Source organism: Lepidochelys kempii, chromosome 5, assembly GCF_965140285.1.
Source record: "Lepidochelys kempii isolate rLepKem1 chromosome 5, rLepKem1.hap1, whole genome shotgun sequence".
NCBI lineage: Eukaryota > Metazoa > Chordata > Testudines > Cheloniidae > Lepidochelys > Lepidochelys kempii.
This window is the reverse complement of record NC_136384.1, coordinates 62337173-62356366: the sequence shown is the minus strand read 5'-3', so window position 1 is coordinate 62356366 and position 19194 is coordinate 62337173. Positions and strand designations below refer to the sequence as shown.

Genomic DNA, 19194 nt, shown 5'->3' with positions numbered 1-19194 from the left:
TCAAATGTGAACATCTGAAAACATGAAATCAACTAATTAAAAAACCCTCTGGCCATGAAATTGACCAAAATGGATTGTGAATTTGGTAGGGCCTTACATATAACTAATCGGTGACTAACAGTTAATATAATTGCCTGTGCATATTTTAAGGGTGTAAATCTCAAGATAAAGTATCATCGTACTAGAGGGTATATCTAGGAATAAAGACATAAGAGAAAGTTACTTATCTTATAGTAACTGGAGGTTTTACAAGATGTGGTCCCTATCTGTATTCCATTGTGGGTAGGTATGAGCTCCACAGCCAGAGAATTTTGAAAGCATTGTCTGTTGGTCCGCACATGCACCCTTGCTCACCTCATGCCTCTCACCATGGAGATAAAGGGGGAGCAGAGAGATTTCCTCTCCACTTCCTTTTCCACTGTGAACAAAACAGTGATCTGAAGCAGACAGCAAGGAGGGCAGGTAGTGGAATAAAGCACCTTCAGTTACTATAAGGTAAGTATCTTTCTCTTCTTCTGCGAGTGCTGGTCCCTATGTGTATTCTGCTGTGGATGACTGACAAGCTATACTCAAGTAGAAGGGTGCAAAGATGCAGATGGCAGAGCCGAACGAAGGACTGCCATTCCAGAGGATGCATCAGCGGAGAAGTCAAAAGCATAATGCGTGGATGGATGAGAGGGAGTGACCCAATGGAGCAGGAGACACTGGACCTGGGAAAGTGAAGATGTCCTCAGGAGGAGCGTAGGTCTCAGCTCTTCCCAGAGCGTGAGGGGTCCTGTTTGCCTGAACTAGAGGAGTCACAGCAGAGACAGTCTGTGCCATAGCCATGGAATACAGTCAGTACCGCAGATAACTGATGCTCTTAGTGACCGCTCTTCATTGGTGCCAACAGACCCTGGGGTTTGTGTTTGGGTGGTACAAGAGGCACCACAGCTGCCTGGTCACGATCCAGTGCTGACGGAGCCCTAGACTTTTGATCTTTCTTGTCATACCCCTAGGACTTAGGACATACTAAGTTCTCTTGGGCTGAGCTTGGAGACTTGTTCAGTTTAGGCAGGGTTGAATCTGATTTCTTCAAAGTGCATTTGAAGGAGGATTTAGTTTCATGCTTGTGAGAATGCTCCCTGCTCTCTTGACAAGACCCCAGTGAGGCATACATGTGGACTCCCTTGCTCCTGAGTTGGATGTCGTGGTACAAGGCACACTCCTTGCTGAGTCAGGCAGATGTACAGGGTGGCGTGAGAGGGTTCCCTGGCCTGGGCCCGATTGCAGCCTCATGGCTTGTTCATTAGATGCTTCCTAAAGTGAAGTTTCTGCTGTTTCTGTGTATCACTGGGGAACTAATACCAGACAGCGGACCTTGGTGGCGTATTGTGGGTTTCCCTGAGGCAGTGCAAGCAGTGTTGGTGGTTGTCGCTGACTGAGAAGGAGCAGGAAGCACAAATTTTGAAGCCCTGTGTCCTGGGCATAGTCCAGTACCCCACATGAGGAACGGGGGTGGGGGCTTCTCATGATGGGGAGGCTAACTAGCTTTAGTGTCTTATGGTTATCAGATAAAACTATAAACACTAAACACTTCAAAAACTCTTTACCAATAAACAGACGTAGATATGTTCACAGAAAAAGGAGAAAGCTGAAGCTTTGGACACTGGAGGTTCCAACCTGGACCCATGTGGAGCTGAGAAGAAACTGAAGAGGCCGTCAGTCTGCAACTCCTTTTATCTCCTCAGTCCGAGGCATGAGGTGAGCAAGTGTGCATGTGTAGACCAACGGACACGCTTTCAAACTTCTCTGGCCACATGGAGCGCGTGCATGCCCACAGTGGAATACACCGAGGGACCAGCACTCGAAGAAAGACTCTTTAGATAGACTATTAGGAATAACTTTTTGACAGTGAAGGTTATTAGTTGGTGAAATGGTCTCACAAAGGAAGCAGTGGCATCACTTGAAATATTTAAAATTAAACTATCCAAAAGCTCTTGCAAATGAATTGCAGGAACCAATTCTATTCTGGTTTGGTGGAATTTGAGAGGAGCCTGTGCTAGAGGAGATAGCAGGGATTTCCTGTCTAGGATTCTCTACAGCGAAGTCCTGCGTATTTGGTCTAAAAGTGAACTACAACTTGGTTCCAGTTGGGCTTGTCAAATGGTCTCATCTCATTAATGTAATTATGGTTCATTAAAGCAGATCCTCTTAGTTACCATAAAGACAATGGGTTAAAGAGAAATCTTACCCAATACTGTAATATTAAAGTTTAACTTGTTTTTTGGCTCTCGGATTTTGCACTGGAGGACTGCTCCTTTGCCTAAAAAGGAAAAGTAAAACACAGCATGAATGAGCTATAATTTACTGTTTCAGATTAAGAATCAAAATAACATAACAATTATAGATTAGAAGTGATAATGACAGCATCTAAATGATCTGCATCTGTGAGACATGCTCATCAGCAGTAACAGGGAGAAGAAAAAAAAAGGCCATCATTCTGCAAAATGTATTTGTAACTTCATGTGGGTCCATTTCTCCTTATTTTTCTGTATCCCATATTTTATTTTGGCATGTGTGGCTGATCTCCTCCCTCACTATTATCTTGACATCTACTGGGCCATAGCTATAGGCAATAGCTATCAGCAGCCAGACAACTTTTAACATTAGAAAATGTCCTCCTAACTGCTAGTATAAAATGCTCCTGATGCAATGCTTTTAAATTACAATTTGCAAATCAGCTCAACTGTTGTTAAACAAAAGCCTTGGAAAGCAAATTTCCTGGTAAAGAAAAATGCCATTCATCACAATCACTGAAAAAATATGATATACATGATGTTATAAGTCTGGCTCATAGGAATAAATGGTAGATCAGTTAATTAACTGGGCTAGGTCTTTTCCATGTCTAATTCCAGTTTCTATGATCCTTTATGGGTTGCTGAAAATCCAAGCAACATTTGGGGTCCTTTCTGCGGTTTTGCTTATATTAAGTATATATCCATCTATAGACATGCACTACATAAAAAATTCACACACTTTCCCTATCCACCAAATTCATTCTGCATACATATTTATATACAGGCACAGATTTTTTTATTTAATGATTAGATAAAACATATGACAAAAGGGGAGAAGACGAGGGACTTGACATACGAGAATAAGATTACTGGAAGCAGGAGAGGAGAAAGGTTGCTCCAGACAAAGGAGATGAAAGAAGGGGTGGAATCACAAGTGGGAGAAGTAGACAAAGGGAGTGGGGTGAGGAGGGCTGTGACAGACAAGCACAGGACTGTGGGCAGGAAGCTCTGAAGGTGAGAATGAGGAGTTTGAGTGTCTTGAGGAACATATGACTAGATAGAGCCCACATCTACCTGGTATGCTGCATGGGATTTACCCTCCTTTGAAGCAGACACCTTTTTAAGCCAAAGCAGGTCCACAGCATCTCCAGAAATAGTTAAGTGCCACTCCCTTTCATACATACAAAAGTGGGTCAAACAGAACCTATTATTTGAGAACACTTTCCCCAAACGCTAATGTCCAAATAAAATGGTTCCAGATTCAAGTTTCCCATCTCCACACTCATATTGTTCAACAATCCAGTCCTATTCATATTAGGACTTAGTTCTACCTTTTTAGGATCTTCAGGTTTTCCACCATCCTTTGTGGCTGGTTTTGTGGTGGCAGCTTCCTTTCCACTTTTGTCCTCTAATCCTGACACCTGTCATCAGAAACAAATTCACTTTCAAACAAAGAAAAAGAAGAGTTACCATCTTCCAGAATCAAATAGAATCTAGAATATTTGGGCTACATCCCTGTCTAAGTACTGAGAAGCCCTGTGGTCTGGCAGCAGAAAGGGCAGAGATAATGAAGCTGATCGTCTGGTGGCCTATTGTACTGGCTACGTGGCCAGATTCCATCTTCAGTACAAAGCAGGTGCACTGCACCTGAGAATCTGCCCTTCACTCCACAGACAGACAAACTATATTTTTATGGGACTTGAACCATTTATTTAGACATCATATCTTTAGATGCCTTACTGAAGATGTACGGTTCATGTTGTGTGTGCATGCTGAGGAAGAAAGGGTTTTGGAAAGATAAAGAAATAAGTTACTCTCATTTAGTTTTGTTGATTACTCAAGCAAAGAGTTTCTTTCTAGGATTAGGCTAACACTTGAATCAGATACAGTGTGAGAAAGGGTCAGGTTAAGGAAAAGGTTAAATGGGTCAGGGTACAGAGTCATAAAAATCGGTGCCAACAACGGCTAAGAGATCTGAGACAAGTCCAGAGAACAGCCCCAAACAACCACTCTTCTTGTCCTAGTGGAAAAAAATAAGTTTATTTGGAGGAGATGAACAGGATGCATTGTCAAGCAGTGAATGAGAACTAATAAATTAGTATTTACAGTTCAGGAATATATTTTATTTAATGTACTTAGCAAAGGTTGAACTCATGTAACAAAGGGAATTTTGTTGTTTATTCTCCTATCAATGCTGGGGAGTCCTGAGAAAAGTTCTCCATCACTGGAAAGAGAGATGTAGTTAAACCTTGTCGCTGTCTCCACCCCGAAGCCAGGAGGCGACCAGGCAGCTTCCTATTGTTCTGCTTTAGTCAGAGGGCCTCTCTGGAAACAGAATCACCTCCCTTTTTGGGAACTGTATCCTGCAGTTTAATAGAGCATTTCTTACTGGCAGCATGGAACAAACAAGAAATCACATGACAGAATCACAGAAAATGTTTGAAATGGGACATTACTGGTATGTGTCTCTCAGTAATTGGGTGTTTTACGTCTTAACCTTGAGAAAACCAGATAACTCACAGGGGTCGCTTGTGAACTGGCTCAGTTTCCAAGGAGGCCAGTAGAAGTTGCTGTGCTGGGCAGGAAAATTCATTTTTGACTGCTGGGAGGCCAGGCTGAGTCCAGACTCTCAGGTGGTCAAAATCCCAACCATATTTGCCTCTTCCCAGTTGAGAGTCCCCATTCCTCTCCCACACTGTGCTCCTAAAGTGACACCCTCCACTGCTGCCAGTTCCCAATTTGACCCCGAGGCTGGAAACAAGCAGGGGAAGTGGATCACATCAGGTGGCCAGGAGTGAGGCAGGGAAGAACTGGCATGGAGACAGTGCTGTGACTGTGGGAAGCCGGTGGAGAACGAAGGCTCTTCACCCACTCAGGTGATGCGATTTCTTCTGTCTGTGGGTGAGGGAGCTAGGGGTGGTTATTTGCAAATCGGAGCAAAGAAATTGATATAGGGGTTGACTAAATGAAGCCTAATTTAGCCAGCAGTGAGCAGTTCTAGAAAATCTAACAACACAGTTTGTGAAACTTAGCACTTAATATCCCCCAATCACCCCAGTGTGTTCTGGTCACGTCAAATGAGCTATTTAGAATGGATCCATTTTTCCAATGATACAAAAGGCCATGAGAGTGCTGTTTTGCTGGCTCAGCCCAAGTGGATTGAGGGGGACAGCAAGCATGAAGGAAGTTTGACATTCACAGTGCTTTTCTCCAATTCCAGATTTAGTCGCATATCAGCTCCCTCATCTCCCTCTATATTCTCCAGAGCAGCAGCATCCATTCCCAAAGATTTATCTATGGCACCATCTCTATGCTGCTGACTCCCAAACGTACCTCCCTACCACCCGCCTTTCCCATTCTGTGCAGTCTCACATCTCCACCTGCATCTTTGACCTTTCCAAGTGAATGTCCTACCACAGTCTCATACTCAATATGATACAAATTGACCTGTTCATTTTTCATCCCAAATCCTCTTCTTGCTTCTTCATCCCTGCTGTCAACTCCCTTATCCTCCCCAACAAATGGGCTGGCAATGTTGACGTTGTATTTGAATTCTCTCTCTCCCCTGCTCCCTCACACATCCAAGCTCTCTTCAGACTCTGTCAAGTCTGCCCTTCCATTAATACTTCTACGACACCTTCACTTTCCTCTTTGTTCCAACCTACCCCTAAGCCTTGGTCATTCTTGCAGTAATAAAGTCAAGATTTCTTCTCTCTGCCTCCCCGTTTCCTCTTGCCCCACCCCAGTCTATACAAATGCTGCTACTGAAATCCACCTTCCTCTCTTGTTGCTCTGAAAATTATTTCAATAGGATTTTTGTCTTCATAGAATAGAATCATAGAATATCAGGGCTGCAAGGAACCTCAGGAGGTCATCTAGTCCAACCCCCTGCTCAAAGCAGGGCCAATCCCCAATTTTTGCCCCAGATCCCTAAATGGCCCCCTCAAGGATTGAACTCACAACCCTGGGTTTAGCAGGCCAATGCTCAAACCACTGAGCTATCCCTCCCTCCTATCCTTCACTGTCAAGGCCACACCCAACTCCAGCCCTACTTATATATCTACTCTTATTTCCTCCTGATCTTCATCCAAGGAAGAAAACTGAAAAAACTGGGATCCCCTGGATAAGAACATAAGAATGACCATACCCATGGTCTAGCCCAGTATCCTTTCATATGACAATGGCCAGTGCCAGATTCTTCAGAGGGAAGGAACAGCACAAGGCAATTATGAAGTGATTTATTCCCCGTCATCCAGTCCTAGCTTCTGGCAGTCAGAGGTTTAGGGATACCCAGAGCATGGGGTTGCATCCCTGACAATCTTGGCTAATAGCCAATGATTTTATGAATTTATTGAGTTATTTTTTGAACCCAGTTAATTCTCACCCTTCTTCTAAAAGTATGTCAGACCAACAATGAAGCCTTGATAGTGTCCCTTTAAGTTACCCTCTCAAATGCTCTTATACGGGAGAGTGTAAGTCTAAACACAAACAGAGCCAAAACAAAGAAACGTAATGCAAACCTATGCCTGTGGCAGTCCTGCAAATACACTATTTTGCAAATCCTTTGGGAGAAAATGTCCTACCTTTGAGTCTTGTGGTGTGGCAGGAGTTTTTGCACAATTATCAAAGTCCCCTGATAGAGCAGCAATAGCTGCAGAGTTATCTGTAGGCTTCTGCAATAGAAACTATCATCAGTCATAAAGCATAGAATGCAAAAGGAGTCACAGATTGGACTCTAAAATGATCAACTAAAGCAAAAGACCAACCAACCAACCAACCAAAAAAAAAAAAAATCCTTAGCACTTACGCCCAATCCATAAAGCTGTTCAGACAGCATAGTTCTGTTCCCAGTGTAGATACAGCTCCTTGAAATCACACGGCTGAAATTTTTAAAAATTGACTCCCAAATCCATATTTAAGGACCTAACCCAGTTTCTTCATTTTCAAAAAATGCTACTATTTTGAAATCAATAAGAGCTATTAATGCTCAGCACTTTTTGAAAGTGAGGCTACTTATTTAGGTTCTTAAATACTCTTTTAAGAACTCATTTTTGAAAATCTTGGTCCCCATGTTCTTATTACAGGTGAAGCTGGTAGGTCTGCCTACTTTTGATTGCCAGACTGTACATGCAGCCTTAATACTGGCATTTCTGAACTTTTCAGTACTTGACTTTACAAACTTAACATTCTTTTAATGTAGTTTTGTATGTGTAATATCTACATTATAAGAGTTGCCCATTTGAAAGTATTTACTCTCACTTAAATAAGCACAATATTTCGACATCTATTCAACAGCATTTTTGAGAATTTGCAATATACAGTGCTATTGAATCAAAGACAACATTGCTTAGAACACCATTCGATTCAAAGCACAGTCAGGAAGGGATCAGTGCAGAATAAACCTGTAATGACTTTTACCTTTGGTTCTTTGGGTTTCACATCCTCCTTTGCTGTTGGCTTTACTGGTTTACCCTTAAAAAGCAGATAGGATGAAATGGTTGCATTTATTATATAACCCTTAGTTTGAGCTGATGAATCAAACTGAAAGTAAAATAGGCTCTTACATTCTTCACTTGACAGTATTAGTTACTAGTCACAGTAATTTTATTTATGATGCTTTACTGTCCTATCTACTTCATAATCCATTTATTATACCTACACAGCCTCCTTCAACAGATTCTTGTGATCTCATGTTTTTCCCCTGCTTTAATGTCCCCCTGAAGACACTGCATCTCCCCTGTATCCTTCCAGTTGAAGAGAATTGGTTGGGATACACTTTGTCTGGCTCCAATTTGTTGAGCAAGATCTTTCACTCCCTTGGCATGGCAGTGATTCAGTAAAATGAGTGACAGCTTCACAAGACTTTATTCTTACAGGTTCCACAAAAACAACAGTATTTATGTAATGTTTTTCGTCCACGGATCTTACAATACTTTACTAAGATGAGAAGGGAATAATAGTCACAATGATTTTAAGGCCTAAGTTTTCAAGAGTGTCCACTAGTTTTGTGTGCCTTGTTTTTGGGTGCTCAACTTGAGACACCTTGGGCCTGATTTTCAGCCAGGTGGATCCCAGTACTTCCTGGCTGCATTGATCACTGATGGCTGGTTGAAGTGGCTTAACCATTCTGATTTTGATCAATGTAAAAGGAACAGTCCATTTTCTTTGCATCAGACACATAATGGTTTGGGGATTTATTCTCCCATCTTTGTTGTGGGGATTTATATAGGTAATGCCAATAGATATGAGTCACTCATGTAACTCCAATGGTTGCTCACACAACTCTACTGATGGGAAAACTGACTTGTTGCACTGTGTTAAGATGACTGAACTTAAATTCAGAATGCAGCCACTGAGGTACTTGGTCTGTTTACCTGCTCATCTGAATCCAGAATATGCCTGTAATCAGGAGGGATTGTATCATCTCTGTCCCCAAGTTTTTCGTGGTGTTCAGATTTAGCACGTTCCTAAGAATATGAAATAAACAACACTTACTGATCTCCTCCATTGGAATGATGGGGTCTAGTAAGAGTAATCTGTAATTTATTGCTTCTGTAATTGCATATCATACAATAGGTGACCCAAACTAACAGATATGCTAGGATGACTTTATTAAACAGAGAATTTTTTGAGTGGGAGGTCTTATAAAAGTACTTTTTTAGATAAACATTCTAGGAGAACAAACAACATTTTTATACACTAGAGTTGAGGCATCAGTGGAAATGTGTATACATTTGTTTAACCATGAACCCTGCATTGTGGGTATAAAGCTTGAAAAATTGTTGCCTCTCAACAGATATACCATTTTAATATGTTAAAAATCCCAAAATGACAACAGATACTATTTTCTTCAAATACATTTTCAGTTCTGCTTCTCAGCAAGATAACAACTCAACTGCTTACTAAGTGTTCAACACAGTATGCCACCACATTAGAACTCATCCACCTACTGCACTGGTTCAAACACAAGGTTAACATTCTTATAATGCCATTGCTTTGTGTTGCAGCTCCTCAGCCATGCTCAGAATGTAAAATGCAAGGTTCTTGTCAGCCAAATATCACAATTAAATGTCAGTGGTCTGTGTCTCTTATTAGTTAGGAAACAGTCAGTCAGAATTAGCTGCAGCCAGAGATGGTTTTAAACATAAATATGATTAAGATGAAGATGATTAAGATCACTATTTCTGAATGCAATATGAAAGAGGGAAGCATTCATTCTGCAATCAAATCTGTATGTTTTTGTTTAGGCTGCTTTATGTGGTATTTGATTAGATATATGTATATTCTTCAGCACATATTAAAAAATAACTAGCCATTTACAGTCAAAAAAAGGCAGTTACCTTTTTCCGTAACTGGTGTTCTTCGAGAGGTGTTGCTCACGTCCATTCAGCTTAGGTGTGTGTGTGTGTACTTGCCACATGCACCAGTGCTGGAAGTTTTTCCCCTCCACAGTATCCGTAAGGGACGGACTCTGGTGACCCCTGGAGTGGTGCGCACATTCCACAGTATAAGGGGAGCCAACGGCTCCACTTACCCTCTGTTCCTTCTTGCTGGAAATGCCAACAGCGGGGAAGGAGGGCAGGTTGTGGAATGGACATGAGCAACACGTCTCGAAGAACACCATTTATGGAAAAGGTAACTGTATTTTCTTCTTCGAGTGCTTGTTCATGTCCATTTCAACGTAGGTGACTCCCAACGTGACTCCCAAGCGGTACCCCAGGAGGTGGGTAGGAGTTCACAGATGTATAGATTGCAACATAGCTCCACTGAACCCAGCATCATCCTTGGCCTGCTGAGGGATGGCAAAGTGGGCTGTGAACGTGTGTACCAAGGACCACATCGTGGCTCGACAGATGTCCTGGGTTGGGAAATGTGCCAGGAAGGCCACCAAAGATGTCCGCGCTCTGGTCGAGTAGGTTCTGACGATCGGCGGCAGAGGGACTCCCACTAACTCATAGCAGGTCCGAATGCAAGAGGTGATCCAGTTAGAAATACAGATCCTATCAGCTGTAGAGATGAAAAGCTGAGTCGACTTACAGAAAGGCTTTGTCTGATCTAGGTAGAAAGCCAGGGCCCTTCTTACGTCCAAAGCGTGAACGCGCCTCTCTTCACTACTCTCCTGGGGCTTAGGGCAAAAGACTGGAAGGAAGATGTCCTGGCTCATGTGAAAAGTAGACACCACCTTGGGAAGGAAAGCTGGGTGGGGCCAGAGCTGGACCTTGTCCTTATAGAAGGCCATGTATAGACTTACAGAAAGGCTTTGAGCAGGGAGTTGGACTAGATGACCTTCTGGGGTCCCTTCCAACCCTGATATTCTATGATTCTATGTACTGTGATTCTGAGGTCAGGGCTCGCAGCTTGGAGACTCACCTTGCTGATGTCACCACCACCAGGAAAGCTACCTTCCATGATAGGTGAGACAGTGAGCACGAGGCCAAAGGCTCAAAAGGCAGACCCATGAGCCTGCACAGAACCAAGCTGAGACCCCACTGAGGGGCCGGGGATCGAACTTCAGGAAAAAGCCTTCGAGGCCTCTGAGGAACCTGACAGTCATGTCATGGGAGAACACAGTCTGCCCCTTGATTGGTGATGAAAGGCAGAAATGGCTGCCAAATGCACCCTGATAGAGGAGTGCGCCAGTCCTTGGTTCCTCAAATGAAGCAGGTAGTCTAAGATCGACTGCACTGAAGAATGCGAAGGGGAGATGCCCTGTTTGACCGCCCAGCAAGAGAATCTCATCTACTTTGCCAGTCGAGGGCTTTCTACTCTTGAGGAGGATCTTCTGGACTCCTTCCGAACAGGCCCATTCCTCAGTGTTTAGCCACGCAACATCCACGCCATGAGGTGGAGTGACGTGAGGTTGGGGTGCAAGAGTTGACCGTGATCCTGTGACAGCAGATCTGGTCGGTTTGGCAGGGACCAGGGAGGGATCATTGACAAGCTTGATAGCATCCTGAACCAGTGCTGGCGAGGCCATGCCAGGGCGATTATGATAACCTGTGCCTTGTCCCTCTTGATTTTGGCTACGACCTTACTGATGAGCGGAATCAGAGAGAACACGTACATCAAGCTTCCTGTCCAGAGCAGGAGGAAGGCGTTGGAGAGGGAGCCCTTGCCCAGACCCCATCTGGAGCAAAACCTGTGGCACCCCCTGTTCTTCCTGGTGGCAAACAAATCCACTTGGGGAGTTCCCCACCTCTGGAAGATCATGCCGGCTACGACTGAGTGGAGCATCCACTCATGGTGAGAGGAGAAGTCCCTGCTTAGGTGATTTGCTAGCGTGTTCTTGGCACCTGGTAGGTGACACGCTTCTAGATGGATTCTGTGGTCGATGCAGAAGTCCCAGAGACGGAGTGCTTCTTGGCAAAGGGCCGAGGATTGTGCACCCACTTGTCTGTTGATGTAGAACATCGAGGCTGTCTTGTCCGTGAGGACTCTGACCACTCTGCCTGACAGGTGAGGGAGGAAGACTGCGCATGCTCTGCACGCCGCCCTGAGCTCTTTGACGTTTATGTTTAGCATCGACTCCTCTGGGGACGACATACCTTGGGTCTGGAGGGTGCCGAGGTGCGCCCCCCATCCGACGTTTCTGAAACCAACTCGACTTCGTGAGGGGTGCTGTCGATGGGGACTCCTACCAGGACTTTTCCGGGGTCGGTCCACGATCGCAGCGAGGTAAGTACAGTAAAGACCTTTTCCAGGTGGTCCCTGGACTGGGAGTAGACCACAGCCAGCCATAGCTGCAGGGGTCGCATCCAGAGCCTGGTGTGGCACACCACATATGCACACACTGCCATGTGACCTAGTATGCAGAGGGAAACGTGGAGACTTCCGCAATGAGGTCCACCAGTGCCCTGAATCTCTCCAGCAGCAGGAACGCCCTGGTGCAGGTCAAGTTGAGCACTGCTCCAATGGACTCTATCCTCTGTGCCGGAACTAACGTGGATTTTTTGTTGTTTACAAACAGGCTGAGGCAAAGGCAGGTGGCTAACAGCATTGTAACATGCCCTTTGGACCTGGAGCTGCCCTTGACTAGCCAGTCATTGAGGTATGGGTAGATCTGGATACCCCCATGTCGCAGGTAAGCAGCCACCACCGACATGTACTTGGTAAATACCTTCAGTGCTGTTGCTAGGCCAAATGGGAGGACCACAAACTGACAGTGGTTGGGACCTACCATAAACCGGAGGAAGCATCTGTGTCCCTCGAAGATGGTGATGTGGAAGTACGCAACTTTCAGATCGAGGGTGGTGTACCAGTCTCCCAGATCCAAGGAGGGGATGATGGAGGCCGGGAGACCATGCAGAACTTCAGCTTCACTAGGAAGTGGTTCAAGTTCCGCAGGTCCAGTATAGGTCGCAGACTGCCCTTGGCCTTTGGGATTAAAAAGTAACAGGAATAGAACCCCTTGTTCCTGCACTCTGGAGGCACAGCATCCACCACACCTAGCTGCAGTAACCCCTGTGCCTCCTGCACGAGGAGACTCTTGTGAGAAGGGTCCCTGAAGAGGGACGGGGAGGGAGCGCGGGATGGTGGGGTAGAAAGCAACTGAAGGGTGTAACCCCATGCCACCATATTGAGGACCCATAGGTCTGATGTTCTAGATGCCCACACAGGAAGGAAAGGAGAAAGACGGTGGGCAAAAAATAGGGGAGGGAGGGTCCTGGGAACAGTCCAGTAGGTCGCCGTTGGGAGTACCCTCAAAATGAGCACTTGCCCGCCTGCTTATTGCGGGTCAAGCTCGACTGAGAAGCCTGCGAAGGCTGTTTGCTAGGACGCTGCTTATAGCCTCTGGATTTCTTATGGGGAGGCTCCTGGTGAGGGTGGCTCCCCTGGCCCTGAGCCTGCTGCAGCTTATACTGCTTGCGGGCAGGGCTAGGAACATACAGGCCCAGTGTTTTAAGGGTTGTGTGGGAGACCTTTAGGCTGTAGAGCTTATGGTCCATCTGTTCCACAAACAGGGCTTGCTCATCGAAGAGAAGGTCTTGCATCGACTGCTGAGCCTCTGTGGACAAGCTTTCAGCGCTTTATAGCTTGTCACTTTATTACAAGCACTACAAATAGCTGTTCAGCGCATGGTGACGGCCGAGGCTATGGTTCAGCCGGCAGTGTCCGCCGCATCTGACGATGCCTGGAGTGTCGCCCTGACCACAGTCATGCCCTCCTCCAAGGAGGTCCTTCTTAGAAGCCTTAGGAAGAGAGCCCTCGAACTTGGCCATGGCATGACACATGTTAAAATCATAGCGTCCCAGGAGGGCTTGATGGTTGACCACCCTTGACTGGAGACTAGAAGATGAATAAACCTTATGCCCAAACTAGTCTAGTCTCTTGGAGTCTTTGTTCCTAGGGGTAGCCCCAAGTTGACCTTGTTGCTCCCTGTGGTTAACAGCTTCTACCACTAGGGAGTTGGGAGCAGGGTGGATGTACAGGTACTCGTGGCCTTTGGATGGCACAAAGTACTTGCACTCAGTCCTCTTGGAGATGGGTGGCAGGGAGGAGGGATTAATGACCACAGAGCATTAATGAACTTAGAGACCCCAGCATGAAAGGGCAGCGCCACCCTGGTCAGTGCTGTGGAGCAGAGCACATCAAAGAGAGAGTCCAAAGGTGCCTCTAGCTCCTCTGCCTGAAGACCCAGGTTGGCAGCAACCCTCTTCAGTAGTTCTTGGTGCACTTTAGCGTCATCCGGAGAAACTGGGGGAGGGGGGTCTCGCTATACACTTGTCTGGTGATAACGAGGAAGATGCTGGTGCTGTAGGGTCCTCCACAACCATTGGTGGTCCAGTGGCTTGTTCCCTCTTTGACCTGCGGGATCCTCGCACCCGAAGCTGGTCTCTCTGACACTCCAGAAACCGAGCGGGCAGCCTGGGAAGGCTGGGTGAACCCACATGGGTTCCAGGGGTACTATGGCACTAGCCACTGTGCCTGACGCCGTGGGGCCAGTTTCAGTGCTGACAGCATACCCGGTACTGGAGCTTGACCCACCGTCAGGGAACCTCGCTCTGAACCGAGGCTGGATCCTGAGCAGTCACTCCCAGGTGACCAGGACAGAGCAAACCGGTAGCTCTGTCCCAACCGGTGCCGGTCACTCCGCCTAGAGTCCGATCTGGAACGGGGTCTTAGGACGCTCAACGGATCCATGACGGCTTGGAGCCAGTGATCTATGTCTCACACTTGATGAGCGGTACCGGAATGAGGAGAGGGACCAGGAGTCGGAACGGGCCTGATGCTGGGAAGCGCCCACACGCAGCGATGCCCTCCCAGGGGATTGCTGACGGTCTGAGGAATGGTAACGTCGATCCCTCAACGGGTCCATGGAGAGGTACCGCAGTCTTGGAAATACTGGGTGCCGGGACCAGAACTCCTGCCGGGGGGTGCATGCCTCCAAAGGTCTGTGCCCAGTAGCCGGCGAGCTGCACCTAGAGCCTCTCTGCCAGTGCCCAAATGGGGCTGCGCTGCATCTGCCTATCTCGGACAGATGCGTGGTGGCTACGGGAGGGCAAGCGCTGGCAGGATGTCCCCTGCAACAGTGCCACTGAGGTGGAGACCAAAGCAGTCTGAACGCAGGTTTACCCCGTGACTGGGGAACTGCAGGAGCCGTGTAGGCGGCACTGGGAGGGACATGATCCCTTGTGCCATCTGCAGGGCCTCTTCACATTGGTGAAGAGTTGCCTGGCACGGGACCTTGCTCACACCCAGTTTTATCCTTTCCCTTGCAGGAGGTTGGAGACCAGCCTCGCCCCACCTTCTTCAGCTTCTTGGTCGGAACCACGAATGGGGACCAGTGCCGGCCAGCGGAGGGTCCCCATGGGGCCGGGGTGAGGGCCAACTCCACAAGGAGTGCTCTTAAATGAATATAGTGCTCCTTCTTAGTCCTTGGCTTGAAGGACTTGCAAATTTTGCACTTCTCACTAATGTGCCCTTCGTCCAAGCAACACAGACAACTGCTGTGTGAATCACTAACAGGCATGGGGCTCTTGCAGTGACTGCAGGGCTTAAAGCCTGGGGACCAGGGCATGCCCCATCCGAGGCAAAGTCCCATTCGGGGCCTATGAAGTCTCGAACTATAGCTAAGCGATTTATAAACACTAACAGAAAATTATATGCACTACAATACAAGAAATAACTAGTTTGTACGAACGAGCAGCAACAGCACTAGCTGAAGCAGCAACAGTTCCAGCATTGTCACTAAGGGTGGGGGGCACCAGCGGTGCCCTATATACTGCAGCACATGTGCGCCACTCCAGGGGGCACCGGAGCTGATCCCCTATAGATACTGCTGAGGGAAAAAGCTTCTGGCACCAGTGCATGTGGTGAACACACACACCTAAGCTGAATGGACATGAGCAAGCACTCGAAGAAGAATTTAGAGAATTCTCTTTTTTACTGGAAAACAAAGCATCATAATTTGTTATAAACATTTTCTGTGTTAAAAAAAAAAAAAAAGGTATAGCAGTTAACATGTGTGTACTGTACTGTGATGCAGAGATACCAAGTTTTGGGCTTGATGATTAACACATGCAAATTATCTCCAGCCCAGGGCTCATGCTGTCACTTGCCAACATTCAAAATATAATTAATCTATTACATCAATTCTTAGTTTGTTGGACACCCTTTGGGGCAATTTATTGCAGGATATTTAATATCACTGTATACAGTACTTTCTTTACAAAATTATTTAAAAATTAGAGACCAAATTCTGAACTTATTTTTAACCTGTACAATCTTACTGGTGTCAGTGGCATTCCAGTGAGTGTATAATTTGGTCTTGTCTAATGTGTCAAAAACACTAATTGTTTTGAGCTGCTAAGAGGGAAAGCTAAGACTTTAAGCCAGGGCTCCTTCAAAATGTTGACATTCTGAATTAAAGGCTACAGGAGGTAGAGAACAGAACTGAAGATACCAGAGAGGAACTGATTAACATACAACCTAACTGGCCAAGAATATCAGGAACTGCAACATCCTGAAAAATCTGGGAGTTTAGGCTGATAGCTGCAGAGCAGCAGTTTTCAAACTTTTTGAGCTGAGCCCCCGCTTTGAGTTGCATCACCCCAAACCAGACAAAAAGAGGTGAGTTAGGGGGTGGAAGGGGCACTCCCTCCCCAAGTCCCGCTGACCTGAAGCCCAAGCCATCTGGTGTCACCACTAACTCCCCTGAGTGTTCCTGTGCACCCCACTATGGGGGTGCGCCCCACTAAGGGGGCATGCCCCACAGTTTTAAAACCTCTGCTGTAGAGTGTGCAAACATATGGACAAAGTCAGTTTGGCAACTTCTTAGGCTGCTAAAGGTTATAAACTTTGCAGCAAAAAAATAAAATAAAAAAAAACTGTACCATGGGCCTACTTCTTCCCCAGTGAAATCAATGGCAAATCTTTCATTGACTTCAGTGTTTCAGGTTTGGGCCTTTAATCCCTGCAGTTGGGAGCAGAATTTTCCACTATTTTCTACTAATAACCTTTAGCCAACCAAAGAAATGGCAGGAAGAGCATTGAAGAATACAACACTCTATATCTAAAGAGTTGGTACAATGTAAAGTCTCAACAAGTGTATGTGCGGGTAGGCTTGAGCACACACATCTGAAAAGAAACCCCAGTAGAACATGAATTTCAAGAATATTATTAACACTCTATTAGTTTACTCTGTGATGTGTAATGTGATAAAACTCAATTTAACAACAGGTGATCTAAGTCATTTAAGAAATGAAGATTAGAGAAGAATCTGAAATTTAATCACAGAAATGATTGCACAGGTACTGGGATTAAAAACTTTTGATTTTTTTCTACAACATACTTCAGTTTCTAATTGTTTTCAATTGTCTGGGATGGCATCAAGTAATTATGTATTCATCACAGAACTTAAAAAGAATCTGAACATGACTACCCTGGTATTTAAATCTTTTAGATTGAAAATATGAAATGAACTGGTTAATTAAGCATGTAACTTCTTCAATAAAAACTGCATAAATTAAGCATAGCATACAGGCATGCTTTATCTTCACTAAAATTATTCTTGTGCTTGAAAATGATGTACCATGTTCTATTCTATGTAAAATAAATACATTAAAAATAGACAAGGCAGATGTTCCCTTTCTTTTTGGTGGTACAAGTTGAGAATATTTTACTACCTTTACTTTATCCACAACTGGTTTGTTTTCATCAGGATCAGGTTCTCTTTGTCCCAGTGAAGCAGACAGAAGGTCTAGGGCATTGTCTTGCTCTTTCCCACCCTAGCAAAATGTAAATATATTCAAGAAAACATATGTCACAAAAAAAATCTTCATTTAAACAAGGTATAATAAACACTAACTAACTTTATCCAACACAAAGTCTACTCTGCCTTTGAAATACCATAAATAAAACTAATTGCAATGTAGTGACAACAATTGGAAAATTATTGGCTGTTCAGAGTGAAGGGAAAAGATCACTTAGAATAGGCAAGCGGAGTAGAGATTTCTTTGGCATTCTTCTGCTACAAGCAAACCAATTCTAATTTAGGAAAACGTCTACACTAGAAACAGTTTTAAAATGGATCATCTTAACAAACGTGCTACCTCATTCTGCCAATGGTACGACTACACAGCAATAAAAAACCTGCAGCACCGAGGCTCAGGCTGCGGGGCTAAAGGTGTAGTGCAGTGTAGGTATTCAGGTCACAAGGAGTGGGGGAGGGAGGGTCTCAGACTCTGGCTGGAGCCCAACCCCAAACGTTTACACTGCATTTTTCAGCCCAAGACCTACGAGCCCAAGTCAGGGGACCCAGGCCATCCACATTTGTGCTCCAGGTCTTTCACTGCTGTGTAGTCGTACCATTGGCAGAATGAGGTAGTAAATGTTTGTTAAGATGATCCATTTTAAAACTGTTTCTAGTGTAGATGTTTTCCTACATTGGAATTGGTTTGCTTGTAGCAGAAGAATGCCAAAAGCAGGGCTGGCTCCAGGATTTTGGCCACCTCAAGCAAAAACATTTTTGGCCACCCACGCTTTTTTTTCGTGCCTCCTCACCCCGTCCCTTCCCAACCCTTTCCCCAAATCCCCAGCCCCGCCCCCTCCCCCTTGCTTCCTGCGGCTGTCCCCACCCCTCAACCCCTCGCCTTAGCTCAGCTCCGCTCCGCCTGCTCCCCTGAACACGCCGCCGCTCCGCTTCTCTCCCCTCCCTCTCAGGCGAGGGAGAGGCAGTGAGTTCAGGGGAGCAGGCAGAGCGGAGGTGAGCGAGGATGTGGGGGGGAGCGCAGGAAGTAACGGGGGGGGGGAGGAACCACTCCCCACCCCAGCTCACCTCCGCTCCACCACCACCGCTTCCCCTGAGTGCGCCGCCGCTCGGCTTCTCCTCCCTCCCTCCCAGGCTTGCCACATGAAACCTGGGGCGGGGGGGGGGGGAGAAGCGGAGTGGCGGTGGCGCGCTCAGGGGAGCATGTGGAGGGGAGGCGAGCTGGGGCAGCGGGGGCACATTTCTAGGGGCGGCATTCCGGCGCTGGCCATGCCGCCCCTAGAAATGTGCCACCCCAAGCACCTGCTTGTTTTGCTGGTGCCTAGAGCCGGCCCTGGCCAAAAGGTAGCTGCTAAGCAAGTGCCAGTTGCCCAAGTTAAAATTCCCTGGCTGTATAATGTTTCCATTAACATTTGAAAGGTTTTTTCCTTCCAGAAAGTGCTGTCTTTTGCTTATACGCTTAGGTTTTACCTACTGAAAACTTTAGCTTCTCCAGTTAAATTTCTTTTGTTAACAAAATGTGAGCCACAGGAGTTTCTCCAATGAACAGAAGTGGGAGCTTTCACTACATCAGCCAAGGAAGGAGTTGGGGATATGTAAGAGCACTGCTTACCTTAGCCAAGGAAAGCCAAGCAGCACACTTCCCCCATTAACCCTTACTTTTCCTGCTGTTCCTGTAGAAGTGCTTGGTCACGATGACACTATACT

At 45.9% G+C, this 19194-nt stretch overlaps 1 protein-coding gene across 9 annotated transcripts in view; it reads right to left on the bottom strand.

Moving 5' to 3' along the window:
* CAST (calpastatin) overlaps positions 1-19194 on the bottom strand; it is a 114372-nt gene that overhangs the window by 2211 nt on the left and 92967 nt on the right. For all 9 annotated transcript variants that reach the window (XM_073344562.2, XM_073344560.2, XM_073344563.2 and 6 more), the window contains 6 exons: positions 17405-17506; positions 8654-8746; positions 7698-7751; positions 6863-6952; positions 3611-3700; positions 2234-2305 (listed from right to left, as the gene is read on the bottom strand). In XM_073344562.2, coding sequence (XP_073200663.1) covers positions 2255-2305; positions 3611-3700; positions 6863-6952; positions 7698-7751; positions 8654-8746; positions 17405-17506 — 480 coding nt within the window. In that variant the 3' untranslated portion in view covers positions 2234-2254. The remainder of the gene's footprint in view (positions 1-2233; positions 2306-3610; positions 3701-6862; positions 6953-7697; positions 7752-8653; positions 8747-17404; positions 17507-19194) is intronic.